This window comes from Xenopus tropicalis, chromosome 1 (assembly GCF_000004195.4).
Source record: "Xenopus tropicalis strain Nigerian chromosome 1, UCB_Xtro_10.0, whole genome shotgun sequence".
Lineage (NCBI taxonomy): Eukaryota > Metazoa > Chordata > Amphibia > Anura > Pipidae > Xenopus > Xenopus tropicalis.
In genome coordinates, this window is record NC_030677.2 from 5,577,191 (window position 1) to 5,592,508 (window position 15,318).

At 42.2% G+C, this 15,318-nt stretch overlaps 1 protein-coding gene across 1 annotated transcript in view; it reads left to right on the forward strand.

Annotated features, from left to right (window-relative positions):
* The window catches only part of LOC116408400 (vomeronasal type-2 receptor 26-like), a 19,152-nt gene extending 11,134 nt beyond the window's left edge, over positions 1 to 8,018 (forward strand). The window contains exons 4-7 of the mRNA XM_031895180.1: positions 400 to 1,245; positions 4,582 to 4,803; positions 6,664 to 6,787; positions 7,111 to 8,018. Coding sequence (XP_031751040.1) covers positions 400 to 1,245; positions 4,582 to 4,803; positions 6,664 to 6,787; positions 7,111 to 8,018 — 2,100 coding nt within the window. The remainder of the gene's footprint in view (positions 1 to 399; positions 1,246 to 4,581; positions 4,804 to 6,663; positions 6,788 to 7,110) is intronic.
* Positions 8,019 to 15,318: the final 7,300 nt, after the last annotated feature.

Here is a 15,318-nt window from a genome sequence, read left to right on the forward strand (position 1 = left end):
TCAGTATTACATTCAGGAAACCTTTGCAATGGGGATATTTCTTCCAAATGGACTGTTTTGCATAAGCAAATTACTTTGGCCACAGTTTGTGTTCTCCCTATAATAAATAGGATGTGCTTGAATCCCTGTTTACTTTGCTTTGGTAACAATAAGTTGTGGTTTGTTGTGTTCTGTAGAGTGTTTGTTGTGTTTTGGATTCTGAGAGTCTTTCTGTGTTCCATTGTACTGAATTCAATTTTTTTTTCAGCCTAGTGTCCCTTTAATTAATTTATTTAGTACAGCATCCTTCTACTGATATTGTTAGTTCAGCCACAGGCATCTGGGTGTATCTATATCAGAAAAGAGATCATTGGGTGAGCCTATTGATGCAGTCTGCCTCCTTCTGTTCTTTATTTGTAGATCAGTTCTGGCGCCACAGACCCATTGCTCAGTGACAGAGTCACTTACCCATACTTTTTCCGGACAGTACAAAGTGATCACCATTATTATCTTGCTTTTAGCCAATTACTGAAACATTTTGGCTGGACCTGGATTGGAATAATAAGACTAGATGATTATGAGGGAGGAAAAGAACATCAGCTGCTAATGAAGTACCTCTCTAGTCATGGGATATGTGTTGAGTTCAGCGTAAAGATAAGTAGCTTTATAGATCAAACTTCATCAGGATGGAATGAGTACAACAAAGATATGCAGTCAAAGCAGGTCATTCAAAAGTCTTCAGCTAGAGTCATTCTACTGTGTGGAATGGTTTCTGGAACCTCGGTTGAAAGTCTACAAAAATTTACAGAGGAATTTATTGAGAGAACATTAATTCTTTCTTATACTATATATGTCAATTATCACATGATGGATTATGCCATAGACATATTTAATGGTAGTTTAGGCTTAATACAATACTTGGAATATTCTCTTCAAGGTCCCATATTAAAACCTTACCTAGAGAGTATCCGTCCATCAAATTACCCTGAAGACAAGTTACTGGAAGATATCTGGATGCGATACCATTTATGTTTATCAAAGGACAACAGCAAAAACAATGTTTATAAACAAGTTTACAAAGATGAACTGCGTAACTGCACTGGGAAGGAGCTCATAACAAACGTCCGCCATTTTGACAACCCTTTACACAGTCCCCATGTGGCCTTTGCGGCTTATATACTGACTCATGCAATTCACATTATGCAAATGTCTATTGACCAGGAAGGTCCTAAAAAGAGCAAAAATATGTATAATTATAAACATCAGGTAAATATGTTATAAAATAATTTAAAGAGATACTGTCATCCACACAAATCCATAAATACACCCTTTTATTATACTATATTTTACGTACATTGGAAACTGTGAGTGAAAAGGACTTAACCCATTGTTACAAAAATTCATGCAAAAAGACCTGCACTCCCAACACTTTATTGTCAAAAACACATAGAAAAATACAATACAAGTCATAAATATTGCAATACATACAGTAGCCACAAAAAGGTCTTTTTCGAACAGTGTGGCTATGTAATAGTTACATAGGGTTGAAAAAAGACCAGAGTCCATCAACCATTCCACGTAAACCCAGCACCCACACCCTATAAATGCAATATTTATGGCTTGAAAAAGGAATGTAAAGCTCTGAAACGTTGCCCATATTTTTCTATGAGTTTTTAACAATAAAGCTTTGGGAGGTCAGGACTTATATGGCAAATATATATATATATATATAAGTGTAGTGTATGAGTACCCTGCATCTGTTCACATTGCCTCAACTAAATTTTGTCATACACATTAAAGGAGAACTAAACCCTAAAATAGAAAATCATTAGAAATGCTGTATTTTATATACTGAGCATAAACATAAACATTCTGAACTTACTGCACAAGCCCAGAGGTTGAGAAGCCTAATTAAAATAATGATTTATGCTTTCAAAGTTGTCCACAGGGGGCTGCCATCTTGTTACTTTGTTAGACCATCCAAGATCTGGCTCCTTCACATGCTCAGTTTGCTCTGGGCTGCTGTTGGGAGGCGGAGCTTAGGGAATGTAGTAAATTATCAGAACAACAGCACAAAGCCAGTGGCTGCATAAATATGCAAAAGAATCCCCCAATGAGAATCCCAGCTGATGTGAGTAAATCCGGCTCCCTGTTCTCTGTTCCTGCAATTGGAGTTGGGAGCACTAAGCACAGTTTCCCAGTACTGAACAAGTCTGTCCCTTTATCCCCATGTCTGATTCCTGTGCCATATAATGACGGGAAAAATTGTGTAAGTATCTCTATATGTAAGATAATATCAAAATGGCTGATATAGTGCTGGGAATCTAATCAGCATTCTCATTGGTCAATGCTTTTGTGTATATATTTTTTTCTTCAACCTCCATAGAGAACTAGGTGGAACCTACAAATGATCCCATTGGCACAGAGACACAGGTGCATCATGGGTACAGGTACATATAAATTAGTGCTGCCCTATTATACACATTGTATTACAGGATATCAATACAAACAAGCTTTAGCTCAGTATTTAGACATAACTTGTTTACAGACTCCCAAATATTCCCATATCCCCATCCCCCAAAATATCAGCTCAGAAGATAATTGGGGCTTTTTCTAATATAAACACATTCTGAATTCTATCTTTCTACAAATGATTTTCTCTAACACTCACATTACACTGACCAAAGCAAAGGGCAGATGAGCAGACTGGGGGTTCCATACAACCTGGGGGTGCCATACAGACAGGGGGTGCCATACAGACTGGGGGTGCCATACAGACTGGGGGTTCCATACACAGCCTGTTTATAATAGTGAGACACAAACTCTGAGCTCAGTGTCAGTCACTTTGCAAATCAGCATGCCTGGGAAGGAACATAGTGTTTGTGCAGAGGTTCCCCTGTACATGTTGTTCTGCCTATACACCTACTGGCACAGTTTGGCCTCTCCCCGTGTGTAATGCACACACACCCCCATGCAACTGCTTCATAAACACTTTGAGAGAAGTTATTGGGCTGTTGTGTGGGAAGAAGAAGAAGAAGAAGAAGAAGAAGAAGAAGAAGAAGAAGAAGAAGAAGAAGAAGAAGAAGAAGAAGAAGAAGAAGAAGAAGAAGAAGAAGAAGAAGAAGAAGAGAAGAAGAGAAGAAGAAGAAGAAGAAGAAGAAGAAGAAGAAGAAGAAGAAGAAGAAGAAGAAGAAGAAGAAGAAGAAGAAGAAGAAGAAGAAGAAGAAGAAGAAGAAGAAGAAGAAGAAGAAGAAGAAGAAGAAGAAGAAGAAGAAGAAGAAGAAGAAGAAGAAGAAGAAGAAGAAGAAGAAGAAGAAGAAGAAGAAGAAGAGAAGAAGAAGAAGAAGAAGAAGAAGAGAAGAAGAAGAAGAAGAAGAAGAAGAAGAAGAAGAGAAGAAGAAGAAGAAGAAGAAGAAGAAGAAGAGAAGAAGAAAGAAGAAGAAGAAGAAGAAGAAGAAGAAGAAAGAAGAAGAAGAAGAAGAAGAAGAAGAAGAAGAAGAAGAAGAAGAAGAAGAAGAAGAAGAAGAAGAAGAAGAAGAAGAAGAAGAAGAAGAAGAAGAAGAAGAAGAAGAAAGAAGAAGAAGAAGAAGAAAGAGAAGAAGAAGAAGAGAAGAAGAAGAAGAAGAAGAAGAGAAGAAGAAGAAGAAGAAGAAGAAGAAGAAGAAGAAGAAGAAGAAGAAGAAGAAGAAGAAGAAGAAGAAGAAGAAGAAGAGAAGAAGAAGAGAAGAAGAAGAAGAAGAAGAAGAAGAAGAAGAAGAAGAAGAAGAAGAAGAAGAAGAAGAAGAAGAAGAAGAAGAAGAAGAAGAAGAAGAAGAAGAAGAAGAAGAAGAAGAAGAAGAAGAAGAAGAAGAAGAAGAAGAAGAAGAAGAAGAAGAAGAAGAAGAAGAAGAAGAAGAAGAAGAAGAAGAAGAAGAAGAAGAAGAAGAAGAAGAAGAAGAAGAAGAAGAAGAAGAAGAAGAAGAAGAAGAAGAAGAAGAGAAGAAGAAGAAGAAGAAGAAGAAGAAGAAGAAGAAGAAGAAGAAGAAGAAGAAGAAGAAGAAGAAGAAGAAGAAGAAGAAGAAGAATAATACAGCATTTCTAATGATTTTCTATTTTAGAGTTTAGTTCTCCTTTAAGGGCCATTTATAACTGTATTAAAATGAATGCAAAAAGTAGTGATGCCATGTATTAAAGGTAGTGAAGAAGAAATTCATCCTAAAATGGTGACGCAACCCTTTTTTGATGCTGCCTCACTTTTTTTGTGGCAAAATTTTGTGGAAGTTTTGCAAAAAATGAACTTGCAGCCAAACACACTCCTTACACTTACAGTTGTGACAAGTGCCATTGCACCCATCCCGCCTCTCCTGATGGACTGTGTATAAGTGCAACTATTGGTCCTAGGGAACCATAGAGCTTCCTCCTCCCTTAGCAGCTTGTTGCAGATGGTGCAACAGACTTGCATTTGCAACTGTACCTGGTAAGTAAATGCCCCCCATCCCCGCTGCCCCCTGTGGCCTTAGCTGTGTTGCAGTTAGGCCACTAATTTGTAAATCATGTATTGCTCTGATTACAATTGGAATTATATTATAGAGGCTAATAAGTGTTTTGTATCTTTTGCTTTAGTTACATCATTATTTCAAAAACATCCCTTTTAAAACCAATACAACTTTGAATTTTGAGGAAAATGGTGAGTTTTTGACTCACTACCGAATCTATTACTATACAATGAAATCCTATAGTGAAATACATATGGAAATTCTTGGGTGGTTCTTATCAAGGGGACTCTCGGACCAGCAGCTCTACATTGGTCCATATGATGTAAGATGGAAGACCAACAACAGTCAGGTTAGTTTTAGCTTTTTAATTTCTTGTAAGTTAAGTATAAAGCACATAAAGTTCCACTGTTGGAATTTGTTATGACCAAAGCTACACAGAAATGATAAATCTATGCAGCTTAGGCAGCTTATATACAATCCATCAGGAGAGGAGGGATGGGCAGAATGCTTTAAGGATAGCAACAAAATGAATTACCTGCCAAAATGTTTTTGGAATATAATTAGAAAAATGTGGTGTAGAATTTCAACGAGATACACAGTTAGTCAATATGGGTAGGGGCAGCATCAACCTTGAGTCGTGAATATTCAAAACCATAAAGAGCAGATACTTCAGTCTATTCAGTTCCCAGCCAAGGAGTATCTTCAATGTGCCACCCCAGCTACTGCCCTGGGGGCCCTCCTTCCCCTGCACCACACTTGCCTTGGCAGCTATTTCACCACAGGATTAGTTGGAACTAGTGATGAGCAACATTTTTCACTTAAAAATTCTTCATTTCGGCATTGTGAATTTTTTTTGCGAAATGGCTGCAAAAAATTCACAGCGAAAAACAAAAGGTTGCATGAGGGAAAATGTTACAGTGCATCAAAAAAGTCCATCTGAGTTAAATACATTGCGGTCGCATAAAAAAATTTGTGGTTGTGTCAAAGGAAAGTCGTAAGTGTAAAAAAAAAAGTTGCGAGCGCAAAAAAATTTTCTGCAGTTTCGCAATTTTTTTGGCAGAGTGAAATGGGACAGATTAGATCAGATTAGAGTAGTAACAATTTTCCCTCCACCTTATCCATCTGCATAAATGTGATGTATACCCAAAAAATCATAGGTCTTCAAATATTTAAAAAAGATTACCAATGAGTATATCCAAAATATGGTCATAGATTCTCCTTTCAAAGAGCCACTTTGTTCCCCCAACACCCTTCATTATATGTTACATTATTCTGCGATTTGTAGTTCAGCAACGGCTGAGTAACGTTTGGTTGAGCCCGCTGTGCAGCGGGGTTTAGTTTCCCTTTAAGTAAAATCTAAGGGTTTTTTTGTGGGAGAAGGAGCAGCATCAGTTGGGGTTTACTGACAAAGTTTATTGTAAGCTTTTGTGAGCAAGGCTCTCCAGTATTCATGTTTATTTATATAACTCATAATCAATTGAATTTAGAAATTGTATTTGTAATATTACTGCATATTGCCATGTCATTTCCTGGCAGAAATTAAACAAAGGATGATGATGATGATTGATGATGATTGATGATGATGATTGATGATGATGATGATGATGATTGATGATTGATGATGATTGATGATGATTGATGATGATGAGGATTGATGATGATGATGATTGATGATGATGATTGATGATGATGATGATGATGATAATGATGATTGATGATGATGATTGATGATGATGATGATGATGATGAACAGTGTATACAAAATTCTATAACTGCTTTTCATATTTTAGATCCCAAAATCCCAGCTTTTGTGTGCAAGGCTCTCCAGTATTCATGTTTATTTATATAACTCATAATCAATTGAATTTAGAAATTGTATTTGTAATATTACTGCATATTGCCATGTCATTCCCTGGCAGAAATTAAACAAAGGATGATGATGATGATTGATGATGATTGATGATGATGATTGATGATGATTGATGATGATTGATGATTGATGATGATTGATGATGATGAGGATTCATGATTGATGATGATGATGATTGATGATGATGATTGATGATGATGATTGATGATGATGATGATAATGATGATTGATGATGATGATTGATGATGATTGATGATGATGATGATGATGATGATGATGATGATGATGATGATGATGAACAGTGTATACAAAATTCTATAACTGCTTTTCATATTTTAGATCCCAAAATCCCAGTGCTCAGATAACTGTCTCCCCGGCTTCAGGAAGGCACCGGATCATGGAACCCACTCCTGCTGCTATCATTGTGTTCCTTGTTCCGAGGGAGAAATGTCTAATCTGACTGGTATAAATGATGATGAAATCAGGGGGAATAGTGAGATTCAGCTCGTAACTATAGAAACTAGCTACAAAGGCATTTATGTACTAAGCTCAAGCTGTATTTTAAAAGAATTTTTTATCATGCACCTGAAATTGTAGAAACTGGATTGATATATATATATAATACCAAAACCAGACTGCATGCTCGAAATCTAATATTTAGGTAGTAAATGAAGTTAATTGTGAATGACAGCATTGTAGCAAAGAACTAGCGTTAGTACAGTCTTAATTGTATCTTTTAATCGTTCAACTACATTTTAATTTGCATTTGTTTCGTTATCGTTACAGACAGTGAGAACTGCATCCGATGCCCAGACATGGAATGGCCCAATGAGAAGAGGAATCAGTGTATTGCAAAAACTGAGCAATTTCTCTCATACACTAATGATGTGATTTCTGATGCTTTCATTAGTGTCTCAATTCTATTTTCTCTTATAACAGTCATAGTATTAGGAATTTTTGTTTTATACCGGGACTCCCCCATAGTGAGAGCCAACAACCGGAGCCTGAGCTTCCTCCTCCTTGTCTCCATCAAGCTGAGCTTCCTCAGTGTGTTTCTGTTCCTCGGTCGCCCTGTGGATATAACCTGCATGCTGCGCATCATCACTTTTGGAATCACCTTCTCCATAGCTGTCTCTTCTCTCCTGGCCAAGACTATCATGGTTTGTGTTGCTTTCAAAGCCACCAAGCCAGGGAGCTCATGGAGAAAATGGCTGGGAGTCAAACTGTCCAATTCTGTAGTCTTGTTCTGCTCATCCATTCAAATAATCATCTGCATGACTTGGTTGGCCATTTCTCCTCCCTTTCAGGAACTGGACATTCACACTTCCCCTGGAACCATCATCATTCAGTGCAATGAGGGCTCAGCTATTGGCTTTTACTCAGTTATTGGGTATATGGGGCTTCTGGCAGCTGTTAGTTTTGTTTTAGCATTTTTAGCTCGGAGCTTACCGGACAGTTTTAATGAGGCCAAGTACATCACTTTCAGCATGCTGCTCTTCTGCAGTGTTTGGATCACAATGATCCCGGCCTATCTGAGCACCAAAGGCAAAAACACTGTGTGTGTGGAGATATTTGCCATACTCACCTCAAGCGCGGGCCTTTTAGCCTCTATATTTCTGCCCAAATGTTATATGATTTTATTTAGACCTGAGATGAACACAAAATCAAATTTACTTGGAAACAAGTTTTTATAACTTTTCAAATACTTAGAATTATAAACTCACTCACTTCTATATGAAATGCTATGTCTTAACAAAAGTAACATTTTAATCAAAATACCAAAACGGACGAAACAATATTTCTTAATATTTGTTTTTAATATTTCTTATTTATTTAAAGTATACATTTACAATATGCTGTTTTTGTTGCCCTATCCTGCAAACTTTTTAGTATTTTGAATGCTTTATTATAAAATACCTGTTAAAACTTCATTTGAAAAAAGCCAATTCGGCGATGCAGGGGAAGCATCCACTATGCGGCAATCGATTGATTGATCCTAGCCTTCCTTCTGTATAGGAAGGAGTCAGGCTAGGCTTGATCAATTGATGGATGCTTCCCCTGCATCGCCGTATCGACCTATTTCAAATGACCGGAAGCCAACTTTTAACATGTATTTTGTACTACAGCATTCAAAATACTAAAAGGTTTGCAGGATAGGGCAATTATTGGGGCAGGGTAGAATAGATTTTTTACGGAAAATTTTGAGTGTTACTATTCCTTTAATAGCTTTAGATACCAAGGAGTATGATACAGAGGCCTACAGACAAATGGGAGATCACCACAACCATCTATCATTAAATGGGGATCCCACAAAAGTGTACATAAAATAAATTAACACATTTTAATAGATACATGCCTTAATGGTACCATCCCCCCTGGAAACATGTTAATTAATGTAGCCCCTATATGACTGTAACAACAGAAAATAGCGGCTAGATAGGCCTTGGGGTACATCGGCCTCTACACACCAGATGGGCTTTCACTATGTGGAAATATTCTTGGGGTGTAGTGCAACTTTTGTATTGCCCCAGACACTGATCCCCAGGGTTTTAGCAATACTCACACAGAGGGGATATCAGGTAATTGCACAGAAGGTAGAAAAATATGGTGTCCTCCGGTATAGCCCACCTCAGCCAAGTGTGGGGAAGATAAGGACCACCAACCAGCATGGCCTCCCTGCGGAGCCTGGCCCAGTATCTGTATCCTCAGGGTGTCCCTTAGCAGCCAAGGATCCCTCACAGCCGACTATGGATCAGGGATAGAAACTGACCTGATACCTGCGTCTAATCCGTGGTCCTGCACTAAAGCAACAATGCCTGTAGGGAAGATACTTTCAGCTAATCTCTCCTGGGTGGAGCCGGAAACTGCTCTTGCTAACTAATCTCACTTTCCTAGAAAGTGCTCTTATAAATTATCCTTATACTTACTAGCCCTCATTCTTGGGGTCCCTGTTCCCTGACTTTACTAGAGTTAGATGCAACCTCTAGGGTACTCACTCACCAGATGCAGCCAAAGAGGAAGCCCCACCCCTTTGCTAAGCTTTATATTAGAGTGTAAAGGGAGGGGCCTACCTATTAACCAATAAGGCACATATGCTAATGGCACACTAGATACATGGGCCTCTGCCCAGCAACAGGAAGATATAGGAACTAGTAGGGCTTAAAGCCATAGGGACATATTAACACTATGGGTCCCTACATTAAGAACAACCCAAATATATTTATTTATTAAAATAAGAGCCTCACATCCACACCAACCTATTGTGTCCCATGTAGTTTTTTTTATTACAACCACTAGCTATTTATGTGGATAAATATATCTGCAGGAAATAGTGGAAAGTCTTGATACATATGTAAAAGATCACCGGAGCGCCCTGGGGGGGATCAGATCTGGGGGCCCAGCCCGACGCTGCTCAGTTCCAGAACACTTCAGGGAGTTCATACGTAAAAACTAGTACAAGCACAACACTATACATTACAACCACCATAAAGCAAGTACATAGCCTCTTTGTAACCCAAACCCATTAGAACTCCCCAGATTGAAAGTCTGAGCGATGGGCAAAGTAGGGATCCTTCAAGTGGATGCCCATGTACTCACCTCAAACAGAGACAGCAGCGTATTATTAACATTTATTTATAAAGCACCAACATATTCTGCAGCACTGTACAATAAGTGGGTTTCATACATTGGACATACAGAGTAACATATAAAGCAATCAGTAACCGATACAGGAGGTAAAGAGAGCCCTGCCCAAAAGAGCTTACACTCTACAAGGAGTAACATATAAAGCAATCAGTAACCGATACAGGAGGTAAAGAGAGCTCTGCCCAAAAGAGCTTACAATCTACATGGAGATCATTCTAACTCAGTCTAACCAATTTATGATTCCAATAATGTATTAAATGACACAGTGAAACTCACATTTCATAAATGCTCATTAAAAGTGCTCTTCAAATTTTTGATTTCAGAAATCTGGACAGTCAGTTCAGAACTGGAGAGCGCCAACTATTCAGTTCAAAACCAGACGGGGGGCTGTGAAGAACTGTGGGGAATGGTTTGGGGATTCTGAATGCACACAAAGTGTGACTTTATACTTGTTGGGATAAAATGAAAAAACAGCAGCACTCCGGAAATGTTGTAGAAAAAAGTGACTTTACTCAAGTGCACACAGCAACGTTTCGGGCATAAACCAGCCCTTTATCAAGCCTAGACTTGATAAAGGGCTGGTTTATGCCCGAAACGTTGCTGTGTGCACTTGAGTAAAGTCACTTTTTTCTACAACATTTCCGGAGTGCTGCTGTTTTTTCATTTTATCCTGGATATTGTTTTACCCTGGCTGAGGGTTCAGCTTGCACCTGGGGCTACAATTAGCTGGTTTGTCCATTGTGTAGCACACCTTAATCAATTTGTTTATACTTGTTGGGATTCTCTTTGGACCCTCTGGTTTGGGACCTCCAGGCTGTGTTGGGCATCCATGGAGGCATTACTATTTAGTGTATATCATTGGATTATAGGGAATTGTCAGGTGAAGCCACAGGTGGGGGGCTGGCAGGTAGGAGCTTATATGTGTAATATGGATAGAGTGGGTACTTCACTTGTTGATAGGCCGGAAACATGTTGTTATGTTGAAACATGATTTATTATAAGGAGTGAATAATGAAATGAGCAATAAAGAATACAAAAGTCCTTACAACAGGCCAGTGGTCAGAGGCAGGCAGCAACACAACACAAGTCCATATAACAGGCAGAGGGTCTGGACTGGCAGCGAGCAAAAGAGAGTCCGATAAACAGGCAGTGGTCAGGGGCAGGCTGAAGACAGGGAGAGAAGTCATATAAACAGGCTGAGATCAATACCAGGAGATCCAACAGAGGTCAGGAACAGGAGACGAGGAACAGGGTATAGCACACGGAACCAGGCAGGAACACGGGCAGGTATGGGCACTGGATCAAGCTATAAGGCTTTAATGATCAAGCAACAAGGAGTTGCTTGTAACAGGCTTATAAAGCCCATTAATTGTCAGATTGCAAACACCTGGGCTTACTGAGGGAGAAGGAGGTGAGCATGAACAGATAGTTACTGAAAAGTATTTAACAATATGTGTAGGACTTAATCCCCAAGGTCTCCAGTAGCTCCACAAGGTAAAGCAGAACCCCTCTAACATACAGTCCAGAGTTTGAGCACAGGCAAGTCCCAACATTGCTCCCCCCTTAAGGATCGATCTCTGGGTGATCCCAGGATCAGGTGGGTGCTGTGTTATATTGAATAAACTGTCCTGGGAAGCACCGAAATGTTTCAGTTTTACCTTACTGATGACAGCTAGAGTCACATCACTTAATACAAATAATTCAAGTTTTTTGTTAACAGACAAATTGACAAATTGCATGGAAACAAAAAGAAACAGGAAAATACTTAAAAGGACTTGAAATGATTGTCTGCAAAAAGTTATCCCAAATAAACTGGGGGCAGGAACAGCTGAATTGCCGGAGCCATCATTAAATCTGACAATTAATGGGCTTTATAAGCCTGTTACAAGCAACTCCTGCTTGCTTAATCATTAAGCCATGTACCTTGATCCACTCCCATACCTGCCTGGTTCCTGCCCATTTTCCTGCCTGATTCCTGCCTGGTTCCTGTCTGTGTTCCTGCCTGGTTCCTGCCCGTGTTCCTGCCTGGTTCCTGCCCCTGTTCCTGCCTGGTTCCTGCCCATGTTCTTGCCTGATTCCTGCCTGGTTCCTGTCCATGTTCCTGCCTGTTTCCTGCCCCTGTTCCTGCCTGGTTCCTGCCCCTGTTTCTGCCTGATTCCTGCCTGGTTCCTGTCCGTGTTCCTGCCTGGTTCCTGCCCCTGTTCCTGCCTGGTTCATGCCCATGTTCCTGCCTGATTCCTGCCTGGTTCCTGCCCGTGTTCCTGTCTGGTTCCTATCCGTGTTCCTGCCTGGTTCCTGTCTGTGTTTCTGCCTATTTCCTGCCCATGTTCCTGCCTGGTTCCTGCCCCTGTTCCTGCCTGGTTCCTGCCCATGTTCTTGCCTGATTCCTGCCTGGTTCCTGTCCGTGTTCCTGCCTGGTTCCTGCCCCTGTTCCTGCCTGGTTCATGCCCATGTTCCTGCCTGATTCCTGCCTGGTTCCTGCCCATGTTCCTGCCTGGTTCCTATGCGTGTTCCTGCCTGGTTCCTGTCTGTGTTTCTGCCTATTTCCTGCCCGTGTTCCTGCCTGGTTCCTATCCGTGTTCCTGCCTGGTTCCTGTATGTGTTTCTGCCTATTTCCTGCCCGTGTTCCTGCCTGGTTCCTGCCCCTGTTCCTGCCTGGTTCCTGCCCATGTTCTTGCCTGATTCCTGCCTGGTTCCTGTCCATGTTCCTGCCTGGTTCCTGCCCCTGTTTCTGCCTGATTCCTGCCTGGTTCCTATCCGTGTTCCTGCCTGGTTCCTGTCTGTGTTTCTGCCTGGTTCCTGCCCATGTTCCTGCCCATGTTCCTGCCTGGTTCCTGCCCCTGTTCCTGCCTGGTTCCTGCCCATGTTCTTGCCTGATTCCTGCCCGTGTTCCTGTCTGTGTTCCTGCCTGGTTCCTGGCCATGTTCCTGCCTGGTTCCTGCCCATGTTCTTGCCTGATTCCTGCCTGTGTTCCTGCCTGGTTCCTGCTCATGTTCCTGCCTGATTCCTGCCTGGTTCCTGCCCATGTTCTTGCCTGATTCCTGCCTGGTTCCTGTCTGTGTTCCTGCCTGGTTCCTGCCTGGTTCCTGCCCATGTTCCTGCCCATGTTCCTGCCTGATTCCTGCCTGGTTCCTGTCCATGTTCCTGCCTGGTTCCTGCCCCTGTTCCTGTCTGATTCCTGCCCCTGTTCCTGCCTGGTTCCTGCCTTATTCCTGCCTGGTTCCTGCCCCTGTTCCTGCCTGGTTTCTGCCCCTGTTCCTGCCTGATTCCTGCCCCTGTTCCTGCCTGGTTCCTGCCTGGTTCCTGCCCCTGTTCCTGCCTGGTTTCTACCCCTGTTCCTGCCTGATTCCTGCCCCTGTTCCTGCCTGGTTCCTGCCCGTGTTCCTGCCTGGTTCCTGCCCCTGTTCCTGCCTGGTTCCTGCCCATGTTCCTGCCTGATTCCTGCCTGGTTCCTGTCCATGTTCCTGCCTGATTCCTGCCTGGTTCCTGTCCATGTTCCTGCCTGGTTCCTGCCCCTGTTCCTGCCTGATGTCCGGCCTATCAACAAGTGACTTACCCACTTTATCCATATTACACAGCATATAAGCTCCTACCTGCCAGCCTCCCACCTGTGGCTACCCCTGACAGAAAGATCAAGCCACATAACAAAGAGCCTCTGATTAAGTACCGTGAGGTACGAAACGCGTTAGGCTTAATGTACTATGTGTTAGTATAATAAACTTTTTGTGTTTTTACAACACTCTTTCGTGAACAACTGCCTTCTTTTCTACTGAAATCCTGGAGTGCCTGCCTTTTCTTTATTTTATGTACCAGATCCAGTAGCAGGGAAGCAGGTCCGGAAGCAATTTTGTCCTCAGAGGCTGGTGGCAGAAGCATTGGCGCTGAAGCTGGAACAGGCATGGCCACTGGCACGGAGGCAGGAGCAGGCACTACCGCTGGCAGGGAGGAAGGAGCAGGCACTACCACTGGCATGGAGGAAGGAGTTGAAGATTGCAGTTCTGGCACAGGAGCTGAAGGTTGCAGTTCTGGCACAGGAGCAGGAGCTGAAGGTTGCAGTTCTGGCACAGGAGCCAAAACAGAACAAGGCCGCTGCCGTGGTGCTTGAACTGTACAAGGCCGCTGTCGGGGTGCTAGAACTGGACAAGGCCACTGTTGGGGTGCTAGAACTGAACAAAGCAGTTGTTGCTGGGACGCTGGCACAGAGGCTAGAGCAGGTGACTGAAGCATTGGCACAGAGGCTGGAGCAGGAGACTGAAGCGCTGGCACAGAGGCTGGAGCAGGAGACTGAAGCACTGGCACAGAGGCTGGAGCAGGAGACTGAAGCACTGGCACAGAGGCTAGAGCAGGAGACTGAAGCACTGGCACAGAGGCTGGAGCAGGAGACTGAAGCACTGGCACAGAGGCTGGAGCAGGAGACTGAAGCGCTGGCACAGAGGCTAGAGCAGGAGACTGAAGCACTGGCACAGAGGCTGGAGCAGGAGACTGAAGCACTGGCACAGAGGCTGGAGCAGGAGACTGAAGCACTGGCACAGAGGCTGGAGCAGGAGACTGAAGCACTGGCACAGAGGCTGGAGCAGGAGACTGAAGCACTGGCACAGAGGCTGAAGCAGGAGATTGAAGCACTGGAACAGAGGCTGGAGCAGGAGATTGAAGCACTGGAACAGAGGCTGGAGCAGGAGTCTGAAGTACTGGCACAGAGGCTGGAGCAAAAGACTGAAGCGCTGGCACAGAGGCTGGAGCAGGAGACTGAAGCACTGGCACAGAGGCTGGAGTAGGAGACGGCAGAGGTGCAGGCACAGGAGCTGGAGATGGCTGAGGGGACTTAGTTATATTAGATAGACAAACAAATTGAGGTTCAGGTTCAGGAAGGTGTGAAACTGGGGAAAGAGAAATATGCAGCATTTACTATACAGTAGACAAATACAGTAAACAAAACATTATGGTTTATGTATGTACAAACACATAAAAGATGAGAGCCATCTGAGTGGGGGGTAAGGCCTAGATGCCTGGGCAAGAACAGATGTGCCATGATATAACTGCACATAAACAATTATGAACCCACATTAAGGTATAAACATGGAAGATATATGTTTGTATTATTAACCTAGGGGTTGGGGATGGATGATACCTACCAACGATGCTTCCACGGGGCTGGATTGGGTAGGATTATGCAGGATTGCTATTACACTGTTAATGCTGCTAAAATGGCAGCTATACTAAACCTTTTCCTGTATTACCCATGGTCACATGGTAAAGTACGGTAGGCTGAAAAGGACATTTCTTTAAACAATCAAACATTTCTTTAAACAATAAAACAGTAAAACAGTACTGGAGGCATAACACTCCCCG